The sequence below is a fragment of the Cololabis saira genome, chromosome 19, assembly GCF_033807715.1.
Source record: "Cololabis saira isolate AMF1-May2022 chromosome 19, fColSai1.1, whole genome shotgun sequence".
In the NCBI taxonomy this organism is placed as follows: Eukaryota; Metazoa; Chordata; class Actinopteri; order Beloniformes; family Belonidae; genus Cololabis; species Cololabis saira.
Window position 1 is genome coordinate 8725127 of NC_084605.1, and position 15864 is coordinate 8740990.

At 43.7% G+C, this 15864-nt stretch overlaps 1 protein-coding gene across 1 annotated transcript; it reads right to left on the reverse strand.

Annotated features, from left to right (window-relative positions):
• Positions 1–3215: 3215 nt before the first annotated feature.
• LOC133419332 (neoverrucotoxin subunit alpha-like) lies at positions 3216–12575 on the reverse strand. Its single transcript, XM_061708445.1, has 4 exons — positions 12501–12575; positions 11635–11730; positions 5268–6731; positions 3216–3852 (listed from the first exon to the last, which is right to left on the reverse strand). The coding sequence occupies exons 2-4, from the start codon at positions 11723–11725 to the stop codon at positions 3299–3301; spliced, it is 2109 nt and encodes a 702-aa protein (XP_061564429.1). The 5' UTR covers positions 11726–11730; positions 12501–12575; the 3' UTR covers positions 3216–3298.
• Between the last annotated feature and the right edge of the window lie 3289 nt (positions 12576–15864).

Sequence of the window (15864 nt, forward strand, 5' to 3'; positions counted from 1 at the left end):
TGATTAGTCTCACAGAAAAAGTTAATCTCTTCAGAAACGTGCTTGCAAAAGTCAGCATCCGCCAGTAAAAGAGGGTTTAACCTCCAATGTCTGAATCCCTTCGGCTTCATATTAAAGTGAAGGTCTAATACCACTGGGGCATGATCCGACACTGTAATAGGCAGGTATTGAGCAGAGACAACTGCTGGAATAAGATTTTTATCTATCAAAAAATAGTCTATACGTGAAAATGAACGATGTGCGTGGGAAAAGAAGGAGTATTTTCTTAAAGAGGGATGTAAGAATCTCCAGGGGTCAACAAATCCACATTGATCCATAAATACAGAGAGAGCCTGAGACATTTTCATAGGTGGAGTTCGTCGTGGATTAGACCTGTCCAGTGCTGTGTCAATAACACAGTTCATGTCTCCTCCCATTATCAGTTGATGCGAGTCTAAATTTGGAATTGAAGTCAGCAATGAGTTCACAAAATTGTAGTCGTCCCAGTTGGGAGCGTACACGGAGGCTAGAATTACAGGCTTTCCATACAGTATGCCACTAACAACAACGTAACGACCGTTGGGGTCTGCTACTACCTTATCTGGCGTAAAATGAACATTTTTCCGGATCAATATAGCTGTGCCCCTAGTTTTAACAGTGAATCGAGAATGAAAACTTTGGTCAATCCATGGTCTATTTAATTTCTTATGGTCAGAATTACATAAATGTGTTTCCTGGAGAAACATAATTTCAGCATTTAAGTTTTTGACGTGTGTCATAACCTTAGTGAGTTTGATCGCTGCGTTCAGCCCACCAGTGTTAAGGGAAATAATCCTCACGGTCCGTCCACCAACCGCGCCCCCATTGGTCACACTAGCCATGGTTCAGCGCTCTGCAGTAAGATCGTCCAGCCAGCCTCAGGATGTAAGCAGCAAAAAGTGAGTAAGTCACCTGCACATTGACATCACAGCGCAAGGTAAATAAAGTCACAAAATAAAATACAGCAAAAACAAAAACAAAAAATAAAAACAAATATAAAAAAACCCCACAATATCAGGCAAAAAGGTCATTTCCCATTTCTTCCCCGAAATCCCTTTCCACAAAACCAAACTCAAATATCCATACTTCCCTTTCTGCATCATCTGTATTCTTCTTCTTTCGTCTTAACTCTGGCAGCTTATTTAACTCAGTTTAAACCCCCATCATAATGAATTTAAATCCTGAACATATTACCCATAACGTTAACGGCATAACATACGTAGATATGCAAAGGCGAACCCCAAGAATAAATTAGGAAACATACCAGGCATTATCTACTCAGATCTAGACATCATGTGATGGTAGGAACTGCTCCTCTTCATTACAGCATTAATTTAAAACAATCTATAAATTGACCTCCATTCAACTTAAATAAAGTGACATGCTGTTCAAACTGAAATAAAGTCAAAAGTTAAAACAATTACCTTTGGAAAATCTAACAAAGTGCAACCTTTAGCACCAACATCTTGACTTTTATAATATAAAAAATATAAAGTGAACAATTCAACATTGTTAAAAATTAAACATATCGTCCTTGTGAAGCAACGAGTGTTAAGGCTCCGCCAGTCCTTGTTTTGGTCGTAAAACTCACCAGTGAAACATCCTCTCCTCAGGAGAGCTGGCAAAAATTAGCATGTTAGCACGTTAGCACATTAGCCGCAGGCTAAGTGCTCTCAGGCCTCGGCGTTTGTTTGTAGCTGGCCGCGAACGCGGCAGCCTCCTCGGGCGACAGGAACCGCTTCCTCGTCCCGCTCTCCAGAGTAATCTGAAGACGCGCCGGAAAAAGAAGCGATGGTCTCAGAGCGAGGTTGTAAAGCTCAGCCATCACCGGACGATACTTAGCTCGTTCCTCGGCAACCTCCGGCGTGTAGTCCTCAAAGATCTGGATCTGGGACCCACGGTACTGGAGCTTCCCTCGTCTCGTGCGGGCCTCCCGGATGATCAGCTCCTTCGTCTGGAAACGATGCAGGCGGATAATCACCGGTCTGGGCCGCGAGCCGGGCGGAGGTTTAGCAGCTAGCGATCGGTGGGCCCGGTCCAGCTCCGGGGAGGATTGAAGAGTCTGGTCGCCGAATACTTCCACCAGGAGGTCGGCGAAGAAGGTCGTGGGTCTGGGTCCTTCTATAGATTCTGGTAAGCCGACAATCCTGATGTTATTTCTCCGGCTACGGCTTTCCAGGTCGGCGGTCTTCGCCGCTAGCTTGGTGTTGCTAACGGCTAGCGTCGCACATCTCTCCTCCAGCGCCTGAATTCGCTGGTCCTGCAGCTCGGCGTTAGTTTCTAACGAGTCCATACGCTGGCCGTGCTCCGTCACTGTCGTCTGTATTTTTTCAAGGCTCCGTTCCAGAGCAGCGAACGTCGCTTTAAAGTCGGCTGCGATCCCAGCTCTGTGGTCCTCTAGCAGGCTAGCAATGTTAGCCAGGGGGGCATCATCCCCCTCAGGAGCGGTGTCAGCTGCGGCCTGTTGCCTCGAAGCTTTCGGGGTCTTTGTTGTTTTGACATTCTACCAAGGCATATATGATTCTCCTTTAACTTATTTAACGCCCAGTCAATAGGGGTATTAGTGGAAAAGTACGTTTTTAAAGGTACCGCTGCCAGAGCCAGAGACGACGCGGCTCCTCACATGCTCAACCAAACCGGAAGTCTATTAATGTTTTTAATGTTGTTCGTGTCTTGACCTGTGATGTTGAACTGCACTGATGTAACAAATAAAGCTGTATTTATAGACAACGATGTCTGCTGACTCGGTTCTGTCTTTGAATACAAGCACTGTTCTCCTGCTGTGAAGTGAATGCTGCCTATGCCATAAATCAAATGATTATTAAACCCCAAAGAGAGTTAATAACTGCTAGTTCAGTGAGCTTTAGTCTGCGTGTTCTTCCTCGCAACATTACAATCTATGGAGTGTTAGCTTTAAACTGCTAACAGGCTAGTGGAAATAATGGATGGATGGTTGGAAAATGTTCAAATATTCTGATTTTTCAGGTAAAAAAAAGGACAACACTGAATAATGAAGACTTCCATATGTTTGTCATAAACCTTTGCCCAAAAGTTGCAGAGAACTGACCCCAAGAAAAAGCACTCTTCAAAATCTGGTGCTGATACAATTTTATTGTTCAAAGGATTTTTCTCAAGAATAAACTGAAACAAAAGAGAAGACCTCATATAGTTCCTCTGGACTGGACTTTGAAGGGTGGGGGGTGGGGGTGTCAACCTGTCTGTCTATTTTCAGCTCATGCGGGACCCACAGATAAATGCTGGCTGGGTTGTGGGTCCAGGTTTACAGAGAGAGGTGAATTAAGTTTTTGTCACCTTTTAACTGAAGGATTAGATAAAGAGGCTCAGAGAATTTGGTCTTGAAGGTGTGAAAGTGAATCAGTTTGTCACCAATGACTTTGTAGAAGGACAGAGTCCCTGCAGACCAGTCCAGGTACACTCCCAGCTGGCTGATGCTAGTTTTGGGATCAGGATCATAATAATCACTGTCTCTACAGTGATCACCATAGTAAGTGAAGAAGCCTTGTTCAAACCTATGGCCAAAAGACCAAGACATGTCATTGTATCCTACACAGCACATGACACTGCCTCCTTTACATGGAGGTCCACCGTAGGTCACACCTACATCTACACCCTTCTTATAAGTAACGCTCCACTCCACCTCCCAGTAATGACGACCAGTCAGCTCCTGTCTGCCCAGAACCTGAACATAATGATCGTATCTCTGAGGGAGGTCGGGATACGACTGCTCTTCTCCTTGTGTCGCTTTCTTGTCTCCTTCAGACAGGAGGATTCTGGGATGTGCCGTGTCTGGATCCAGGGAGAGATCAGTGGCATCTGATGGAAAGAAGAAGACCAGATCATGATCAGCCTTGATTTTTATTCCCTTGTCGGCATATATGTTAATGGTTAATACCAAGTTAGGTAAAACCTAAAGCATTTTAATCTTCAAACTAATTTTGTTTTTTTTTGTGTACGTGTGCATGGATGTGTGTGTGAGTGTGTTTCCTTCAGTCTTCTTAGCAGTATACTATATTTTATTGCTTCCTCAAGAAAAGGAAGAAGAAAAAAAAATTCTGCCAAAGTGGACTAAGATCACCAAAAGTGGAACATGAAAAAGTAGGAAAGAAAAGACAGTGATGGGTGCAGTTTGGTGAGTGTGTGATGTGTTTTAGTATGTGAATAAATGTATAATGTGTTGTGTTTGAAAAGAAAGAGACATAAGACAGACAGGTATCTATGAACAGAGGACAGAAAAAGGGGGGGGGGGGGGGGTGTTGGCATTCGGTTCATTGAAAACAGTTGGTGTGTGTAATGTGTTGGGGATGCATGGGCTGATGATCAGGCTTCATGATCAAAACTGATTTTCATTTTGTGTAACAGATAACGTTCCAAAGAGAATGTCTGAAAACTTTCTAAATATAGCGAAAACAATGAAGATAGCTAACCCGCTAGCTTACTGTAGAGAAACAAATTAGTGTGGTGGGATTGGGTTGAATTAGTGTAATTCATATATTGATTCTTGAAAATTTTGACTTATTTCAGAAGAATGATCTAAGAATGATTTAAGAATGATCATTTTCATGTGAATCGACTCTTTTGAACACGACTAGTGCTAAGTGCTGATCACTTGGGATCAGATTTCTCTGTGTACAGGTTAATGTCAGGTCTAAATAGGCCAAAGATTGGAATAAGGTCATCTGATAATTATTTACTCTGAATATGACCTTATTCATGACAAAAACCCTCAGAACATCATGGCTACATCATCACTGAGGAACACTGGAGTATTGCTGTAGACATACTGTGGCAGGGTGGAGGAGCTGCAGTCACTCAGGTGATGGGACACAGGTGTGTCCCATCAACCTCTCCACCCTGCCTGCCTTATAAGGCATGGCTGGACAGCAGCAAAAGGGGGGGAAGTGCTGCTGCTGAGACTGGGAGAGAAGTGTCTGCTGGTCGTGGGAGAAGGTGCTTGGGCACGTGTGAGAGTGGTTTGACAAATAAACAGTTTCTGCACGAGAACTCCGTGTCCTCTCTATCCTGTCGGTCGGGCCCCCGTAGCACTCGCCCTGCTACACATACCTATTGGCTACTGGTCAAAAGAAAGTTTGTTTTGTTTTTTTTCCTGAGAATAACCTCCCTAAAATAAATTGTGATCAGTGAAAGTCTGGTCCAGTCAAGTTTGTGTTGGAAAGTAACTACACTCCATTTGGTAGAAAAGTGAAAACGATGTACGAAAAGTGACTTACACCACATTAAATCTCTTTTGTTGGTTATGTTTTCCACATCAGTGACATCAGGCTTTGAGAAGTCATCACTGAGTAGGACGATGTTCCTGTAGTGGTAGATGCTTGCTCCTTCATATTTGTCATTTGATATAACTGCTATAAGGAATCTGTATCTGCTCTTGTTCTTCAGAGCTCTGTGAAGTTCACCGAACTCTTTGGCTTTTTCTCTCATTTTGTTTATCACGTCTGCTGAGAAGAACCACTTGGTGGATGGACTTCCGTCCCTGGCAGCGGTTGAGGGCAGCGGATCCAGGTAATCAGACATTTCCTGAAGATAGGGGTCAGTAGTTTCCACAGAGGTGAAGACAAAGCACAGAACATCTTCTACGTCTGGATCAAGAAGCTCCCTGTCCAACTCTGCCTGATTCCTGACGATCTTTGCTCCCTCCGTCATCTCCACACAGGAAGTGATGACGCTGACTTCTCGCTCTTTATCTTCCAACCATTTCTTTAATTTCTCCAAACTGAATGGGGATGTTTCTTCACCATCAAAGGCAGCTTTGAACCCTGTCTCATCTTTGCCTCCTGCCTTGAGGGACTGAAGACTCTTTGCCATTTTCTCCTTGACTCCAGCAATGTACTTTTCACATAGATTTTGGAAATGACTCAACCTTTCATGAATCAGTGGGAAATAATTGTTTTCTTCCAGACAATCGTTGCATCTCATTTTCAGGTCCTGAAAACCTCCCAGAAGATCTTGAGCTCTTCCTGTAAGTCCAGGACTGATCTCAGGCGTCACCTCCGCAGCGCTTGAATCAAAGTTATTCAGCGGCATCATCCAGACTTTCAGAGGAACCCCGTTTTCTCCGTCGTCTCCCAGTAGCTTTGGCAGCTCTATGTAGGTCTTCACGGCATCTTCAAAATTTGCAGGGTTGCTTTCAAGAATGAAGTCTCCGTAGAATTTGCAGGTAAACTTATTGGCCGTGTCCTTTTCTTCTTCACTCAGCTTGATGTCAACTTTGCCCTCAACATTAAATGAGGGAATCTTATTGATCACAGCCTGCATGCTGCCCTCGATCTTCTGAACATTGCTGCTGTCTAACTTCTCGCTGTCAAACACAAAGAAAGCGTTTGCACCATAAAGGATGCCGGTGACAACGTGAGTGGCCAACGTCTTCACAGAATCATCGATCTGCTGGATGTTCTTGGAGTCAAGAGCAGTCAGCTGTTTGAAGACGGTGGTCGCTTTGTACTGACACGTCACTCGGCTCTGATGGTGGGACTTCTTCGCATCGTTCAGATATTTTGCGGATCCGTTAACTTCAATCAGTCCACTCATGAAACTGGCCTTCAGGGAGGCGTCAACATCCAGCAGAGAAGACTTTTCTTTGAAAGAATCAGATGCAGCGATTTGAAACTGACTGCTATGCTGAGGATTCTGAATCATCTTCTCTTTAAGAGTCGTCTCATCCCACAATGTGATACCTTTAAGACATGAGATCAAAGCAGGGTTAGAATGAAAAACCAGGTCCTCAGAAACATTAACATACCTGTATACATGTTGTATGTCATCTATATACTGCTTGTCAAAAGAATTTAAAATAAATCACGTGTTTGGAAGTCACAGAAAAACGCTGGTTAAGCGTCTCGGCGAAGGCGGTCACTTTTCTTCCCTCGCTCCCCTCCCTATCTGTCCTGCTGCTGCTCTCTGTCTTGTCTTTTTTTCACCTTGTCTGCACACATATTAATGGTTGATACCATGCCGGTACAAACCTAAGGCATATATATGTGCATTGTTACTATATTTAATATATATACATATATATATATATATATATACACGCATACATACGCATACACATACATATATATATATATATATATACACATACAAACACATACACATACATCCACTGCCAATCCAGGAAGCAAGAGCACACTGAGGCACACGTCGAGCACTGGAAATCTGCAACAAAAACCACAAACGAAACCCCGCCACCCGAGAGACCAGAGGCCGACAAGGGAGAACCCGGAACCCAGGCCACCAGCAACCCCACAGAGGGCGACAAAAGGGGGCGGGAGGCAACTCCACGACATAGGAAGAGGCAGCCAGGGATCCCGCGGAGGCGGAGCTCTATCCAGGCGATCCCCGGCCACCCGGTCCGGGCTGGATATGCGGCCAGGAGGCCCTCACCCCCCAGGCCAACGACCCTCACCCGGCGAGGGGCCAGCCTGCCCGGAGAGACAGAGCCGCCCCAGCCGCCGACGCGGGCAGGTGCACCCGCCCCCACGAAAGTGGCCCTCCAGGACCAGAGGGGCGCCCCGCCGCAGAGGCAGCGGGGGGGACCGGAGACGGGCCCGGAGAGAGGGAACCCCCCAACAGGGCGACACCCGCGCGGGCCCGACAACAGAGGGTCCCAGACCCAGGCCTCCCATTCATCCATCCATTCTATCTATAATAATACTAATAATAATATAATATACTAACAACAATAATGATGATAACAATAATAATAATAATAATTAAAGCTGCAAGCAGCGATGAACGGGCCCTCGCACTCACGGCCACCGCCCCCCATAAGCATATAAGAAATGACACCACCCACGACTTCCTAAGTCAAACCATTCAAAAGTTATAGCAGAAAAAAGGGACAACCAATCAGAAGAAGGGGCGGGGCTAATTCAGGCCAATGAAGGTCAAGGACTCCATACAGAATCTGATGACACCACCCACGACTCTCTATGTCAAACCATTCCAAAGTTATAGCAGAAAATCGGGACAACCAATCAGAAGAAGGGGCGGGGCTAATTCAGGCCAATGAAGGTCAAGGACTCATTACAGAGTCTGATGACACCACCCACAACTTCCTATGTCAAACTATTCAAAAGTTATGGCAGAGAAAAGTATTATAGGGGGCGCTGTTGAGCCGTTAGGCCACGCCCATTAATGCAAACCATGAAATATCCAATTTATCGCCAAGTCTGTCTTGCATGCAAAATTTGGTGACTTTTGGAGAACTATCAAATATGGACCAATCAGATTTCAAAATGGCCGACTTCCTGTTCGGTTTCGGCCATGGCTCCAAGAGACTTTTCTTTAAGTTGTGCCATGATACAGGTGTGTAGCGATTTTCGTGCATGTACGTCAAACCGTATTGTGGGGCTTGAGGCACAAAGTTTTCCGGGGGGCGCTGTTGAGCCATTTTGCCACGCCCATTAATGCAAACCATGAAATATCAAATTTATCGCCAGGCCTGGCTTGCGTGCCAAATTTGGTGCCTTTTGGGGAACTATCAAATATGGACCAATCAGATGAAGGGGGGGTGCGCTTGTTTGCGTCTAGCGTCGCCACGGTAACACTTTTGAAAGAGAAAAGTAATGCGCATAGTCGCAGGATGGAGACGCACATTTTGATGTATAACACATCTGGGTTCACGATACGGTTCGGGCCGTATTAATTCTCGAAGGAATGGCATATATTGCTCCAAAATTACGCGATTAATTCAGAATGTTCAAAATGGCCGACTTCCTGTTCGGTTTCGGCCATGGCGCCAAGAGACTTTTCTTTTAGTTGCGACATGATACAGGTGTGTACCGATTTTCGTTCATGTACGTCAAACCGTATTGTGGGGCTTGAGGCGCAAAGTTTTTTCTATCTGAACCGATCAGATGAAGGGTGGGCGCACTTTTTGGCATCTAGCGTCGCCACGGTAACGCTTTTGAAAGAGAAAAGTAATGCGCGTAGTCGCAGGATGGAGACGCACATTTTGATGTATAACACACCTGGGTCCACGTTACGGTTCGGGCCGTATTAACTGCCGAAGGAAGGCATCAATTTCGCCAAAATGACGCGATTAATTCAAAATGGCCGACTTCCTGTTCGGTTTCTCGACATGACGCCCAGACACTTTTCTTTAAGTTGTGTACTGATACAGGTGTGTACCGATTTTCGTGCATGTACGACAAACCGCATTGTGGGGCTTGAGGCACAAAGTTTTCAAGGGGGCGCTGTTGAGCCATTTTGCCACGCCCATTAATGCAAACCATTAAATATCAAATTTTTCGCCAGACCTGGCTTGCATGCAAAATTTGGTGACTTTTTGGGCACGTTTAGGGGGGCAAAAAGGCCTTCCTTTTGTCAGAACAATAAGAAGAAGAAGAAGAAGAAGAATAATTCCTGCAATTACAATAGGGCCTTCGCACTGCAAGTGCTCGGGCCCTAATAATAATAATAATAATAATAATAATAATAACCATCTTTGTATAGTAATAATATCAATAAATTATTAAATATTATTGTCCTGCCAATGGAGGCCCAAATCCTCCATGGCAGACGGCCCGGTACAGTTCTGAAAACAAGCCACAGATGTTTTGAGAGAGGGGGAGGGCAAGTGGGGGCAGAGCCACAGATTATAGAATTAACAATTGTATTGAAAGAAAGGAAACAGGCAGACTCCAGTAATTTTCCGTCTGCCGTTAAGTCTCTGATTCCTCAATGGCGACTCCAAACAGACGAATTTGTGATCAATTCCCGCCAAGCCGAGCTTCCAGCTTCTCCAAGCTTTTCTCCATCTTGCCAATGAGCTCAAAGACCGCCGCCAGCCTATTAAATAAAATAGCCAACTAATAAATGGTAACTCTGAGATATCCAGATCATTGCAAAACACTTGCTCTGAGTCCAGTCATTGACTATCTAAAGAATGATTTTTCGATCATTTTACAATGTACTGTAATTTATTGGCTATGAAGTAATACTGGAAGTTAGGTAACTCCAAACCTCCACATTCTTTGGATTTTTGCAATGTCTTCAAACTAATACGTGGTGTTTTATTCTTCCACAGAAATTTTGATACATATGACCAATGACTTAAACCAAGAATGAGGGGGTTTGGATGGTATCATTGAGAAAAAATAATTTACTTTTGGTAAAACCATCATTTTAATGGTGACTTTTCTTCCCATGAGAGAAATGGGAAGAGAGTTCCATCTGGAAAGATCATCTTCTACTTTCTTTAATAGCTGAACATCATTTAATTGTATTAACTCTGACAGCCTAGGCGAGATATTTATGCCTAAATATCTAATGTTCCCTGATTGTAATTTAGTATTGACTATATTGCCAAAATTGCAGTTAACACACAAAACAGTGGATTTAGACCAATTAATAGAATAGTCAGACAAGATAAAAATCCCTCTATAAGTGCAATTGTCTGTGATAGTGAAGTTTGTGAATTCTGGAGAAAGAGTAGTATGTCATCCGCATAAAGACTTATTTTGTGCTCTAATGTTTTGCATTGTATACCTTTAATATATTGAAGTTGCTCACTGTCTTGTCATTCTATTGGAGGGTCTCTTTTCACATCTTCCAAAAACTTTCTAAAATCATAGAATTGGTTAACTGGTCTCTTAACGCAATTGACCAATTTTTCTTGACGAGAAGACCGGGCAGAGCAGAGCCCTCTTGCCCCGATCGAACGTTTGATGCTGGATACACAATGGACTCCTGGAAAAAGTGGAGCATCATGTGTCTGTCCATACTGTCGGTCGAGGATGTTGAAGATGCCTTCATAATTGGATTTCTATAGCAGGATTTTGCTTTTTAGAGTTGTTGGTTACCTGGCATATGGACAAATTCAGAAAACATTGGCAGCTTTTCTGGCTATTTTGAGGCTGCCTGGTGGGTGTAATGGATATGTAACGCTATCAACACTCAGACTCAGACGCTGTGTGAACAACATCTCAAACTGGATGCAAATCTTGAACAAAGTCGCAGGCTGTCTGTGGTTTTCGAAATCATTGGCAGGATGGAAAAGATCTTGGAGAAGTTGCAAGCTCTGCTTGGTGGAAATTGACCACAAAATCGGCTGTTTGGAGATCGCCAGTGAGATGTACCAGGGATCTTCTAAAAGTAGGATGGGAGGTAGAGCACAAGCCTACACGGAGTTGATGTTAGTCCATCCCGACGGGGAGATGGAACATGACATGTGGAATCAGACATTTTTTGTGTTTTCTATTGAAACCACTTTTTTCTGTCAGTTCCTGTCAGGTTGTCTAGGCTACATCATGTCAAGTAAAATGGACTTTTAGTCATATGTTTCCAAATTTTATAAAGTCGTATTTGGATTAATGTGTGGTAATGTCCAAACAAGGCTAAACTGTTGTAAGTTTTATTTTATTTTTATTTTTTCCAATTTTCAACGTTCCAACTGATTTATGGTTTAAAGTTTGACTGGTGTTTTACACTACAAACCACATTCACGCAGTTTCAAAGTTTTAATCAAACCATCAAAACTCTGACTGGCAAACAGATGAAATGATGAAAAATAAAAACAGTAACAAACAGGAGAAGTGATTTCTCAAAGTCAGAACTCGAAGATCCTGGTCTTACCTGGGAGGAGTTTATCTTTCTGAGCATCGTAAAGCATCCCCAACGTAAAAGGTCGACCCAGACTTGCTACTTCCATCATCGGTGAGGCCATGTCTCCTACAGGAAGAAAAACACCCACATACATGAGATGGATGGATGGATGGCACTTTCAAAATGAAAATGTCTTCATTTGTACACAAACTCTATTTCTTTCTTTCTCTCTCTCTTTCTCTCTCTCTCTCTCTCTCTCTCTCTCTCTCTCTCTCTCTCTCTCTCTCTCTCTTCCTCTCTCTCTGACACACACACACACACACACACACACGCACACACACACACACACACACACACACACTCACACACACACACACACAGATCAAGTTAAAGTAAGAACTAAATTAAAGTGCATAAATGATCACCAGTACGTCGCAGTACTTGCAGAAAAAAACTGATTATCCACAAGTTGAAACAACAACCTGTGAATTTCTCCAAATTTACACCAAAGTCAGACTGCAGCGTTGTGAAACACAGAAAGCTTCATAAAATCGCTGCACCTCGGACTCACTGATCATGTTAAATGTTAAAGACCGTGACAGCACAACTTGAAGAAGACTGAATCAGTAAAGTTTGGAAGAATTTTCAGGAGAACACCTCTAAAAAGATCGTGTACTGTAGGCTCGACTGAGGTTCACAAAACTGCATCGGAACAAATGAGCAGACTTCTGGAAACAATGTCCTCTGGACAGATGAGACCAACGTGGAGATGTTTGGTCTTCATGTCCAGAACCAAGTTTGGAGAAAACCAAACACAACATTTCAGGGGATGGCGGTGTGATAATCAGCGGGACTGGAAGTAAAGAAACCTGCTCCACGTCTCTCTTTGTCCTCACCTGGTAAAGTGGTGTCACTCAAACAGTCAGCAGGTGGATCTTCTTCCCTTCAACCTGGAGCGTCCTGGAATTTCCTGGAGCTTCAAGGTTGCTGATGTTACAGAGTCATTTATACGATTGAAATATCCTCCCTCCTCCCAGACCACGCCCACAGCTGGATCACTGGCACAGTCCTGTCCATCAGTGGCCAACTTAACTAGACATGATGGATAAACTGGACTGTCGGTTAACTTGTGAGTACCTTTGACATGTGTAATAACTTTAATGTTACTTTGAATGCATTGAACAAAATTTTATACATTTTATATGTTTAGAACTCAGGAGTTTGATCATGTCAGTTCCGGATGTCGTTGTCGGAATCATGGCGAAAGTTGTGAAATCTTGACTTTGATGGAGTAACATGTCAGGACACGCAAGTCATCATGATTTATGTTTTGGAGTTCTCCATCTGACAGTTTATTTGGTTTCACAATAAAAGGTGTGTCTTTTGACACAAAATTTAAGCAACATTTCTTAATATCGATGACATTCAAATTTGAGGTGGCCGTGTTTCCATGATGCAGCACAGTCATGTTTCAGCCATGATGTTTAATATAAGAATATAACCTACAAACAAGCAAGATTTCTGGCTTTCACAGACCTGTAACTTCTTTTTAAAGAGGCTCCTCTGTCCTCCATTTGTTACCTGTATTAATTGCACCTTGTTTTTTTTAACTTCTTTTTATTTCTTTTAACAAGTTCAGACATACAGTGCAGTCATATAGCCAAAGATACAGCAAAGGTGCCAGCATGAAGTAGTCCGTGGGTTTCTGCATCTGTTCATTGTCCATGTGTCACATAATCCCTATGAGGATGAGTAGTCCATAGGCAGAGGGGTGTGAGTACAAATTGCACCTGTTTTAACTGGTTATCAGTATAAAAGACACCTGTCGACAACCTCAAACAGACACACTCCAAACGCCACTATGGCCAAGACCAAAGAGCTGTCAAAGGACGTGAGAAACAAAATTGTAGACCTGCACTGGGCTTGGAGGACTGAATCTGCAATAGGTAAGCAGCTTGGTGTGAAGAAATCAATTGTGGGGGCAATTATTAGAAAATGGAAGACATGCAAGACCACTGATAATCTCATTTGATCTGGGGATCTAGGCAAGATCTCACCCTGTGGGATAAAAATGATCACAAGAACAGTGAGTAAAAGGCAAGGCAAGTTTATTTTTATAGCACAATTCAACAATGCCTCAGTCGCTTTCTGACTGACATAAGGTGAGTACGTTCCAGCTGGCTTCCAGTCTGTTTCATCAAATCAAATCAAATCAAATTTTTATATAACACATTTCCAACAATAAAATGCAGCATAAAGTCTAAAGTATCTTGTCTCTTCTCCAGATAAACAATACACCTGTCAGGACATGCAAGTCATCATGATTTGTGTTTTGCAATTCCCCATCTGACAATTTATTTGGTTTCACAACAAAAAGTGTGTCTTTTGAAACAAAATTTAAGCAACATTTCTTAATATCAATGACATTCAAATTTTAGGTGGCCCTGTTTCCATGATGCAGCACCGTCACCGTTTCAGTCCTGATGTTTAATATAAGTATATAACCTACAAACAAGCAAGATTTCTGGCTTTCACAGACCTGTAACTTCTTTTATAAGATGCTACTCTGTCCTCCATTCGTTACCTGTATTGATGGCACCTGTTTTAACTGGTTATCAGTATAAAAGACACCTGTCCACAACCTCAAACAGTCACACTACAAACGCCACTTTGGCCAAGACCAAAGAGCTGTCAAAGGACATGAGAAACAAAATTGTAGACCTGCACCGGGCTGGGAAGACTGAATCTGCAACAGGTAAACAGCTTGGTGTGAAGAAATCACCTGTGGAAGTAATTCTACAGACATATACACACACATAGCCACACGGACATATACACACACACACACACACACACACACACACACACACACACACACACACACACACACACACACACACACAAAGACAGATACACCGGCTCGTTTACCTGCATGCTTGCTCTGTAGTTTTTGGGGTTAGTTAATCGTGGCAGCTTAGCTCAGATTGTGATTGGATCTCGAGACTTGGGACGGTTGCTGCTCGTGTTTCGGCCGGTTCCGTGCCTGTTTCGTGTCTGTTCTTTTTTTTTTGCAGATTTCCAGTGCTCGACGTGTGCCTCCATGTGTGTTGCCGCCCCCACCCCCCCAAAAAAAGGGTTTGTATGTGTTATTAACAATGCACATATATATGCCTTAGGTTCTTACCAGCATGGTATTAACCATTAATATGTGTGCAGACAATTAAAAAAACAAACTGTGGGAGCATTATTAGAAAATGGAAGACATAGAAGACCACTGAAGAAAGAAGAAGAAGAATGGTGAGTACTGTATTTTCACGACCATTCGGCGCACCGTGTGGAAAGGCACACCCTCAGTTTTGTGTGTAATTTTTGGATTTAAAACACACATACGGCGCACCGTCCCAAAACGCGCCGTCTACAGACACGCACACGCGCCGCAAAACACACGCGCGCGCTGCAGAACACACACACAAGCACACAAGTGTGCTTATTTAAAAATAGAGCGGGAGCAAAACTTAGTTTGATTGTATTTTATTTCAGTTTTTACATTAATCAAACCCTTCAAAGTCCTCATCCTCTGTTTCTGCATTAAAGAGCTCCGCTAAATCAGCGGTGCCAGTCCGAATTTCTTCGCTGTCAGAGTCACTTTCTGTGCCGTGCGGCGCCTCTGAAATGCCGGTTTTTGCAAATGCCCGAACAACAGTCCCAGCAGACACGTTAGCCCACGCATGATGTGTGAAAAAAACCACCGGGTCGCCGCACATAGACCTGCCTCAGCCACTCGATCATCTCTTCATCCATCCAGCCCTTTTCATTTGCCTTTATAATGACTCCGGCTGGAAAAGTCTCTTTAGGCAAAGTTTTTCTTTTAAAAATCACCGTTTCTGTCCATCAGTGTGGCAGCCAAGCACAACAGTAAATGACGACTTTTCATACCCCGTTGTGCGGATCCCAACCGTGCTGGTCCTGGTCCTCTCCACCGCGCTGTTCCCGTCCTCTCCACCGCGCTAGCCTACGGCGTAGGGTACGGCGGCGACGCGCACCCCCGTCCTCTCCACCGCGTGATTCACCGGGATGTGGAACGTGAGCGGCACCTCGTCCATGTTGGTTATATGGCTGGGCTGGATGCGTTTGTCGGTGATGTGTCGGCTGCAGAATGAGCGGAAGCTCTCCATCTTTTCCATATAATCCGCCGGGCGCTGCTGCACTGGCACCGTGAAGCGAAAGCACCAAGACTGACCTCCATGAAAATGTTAAATT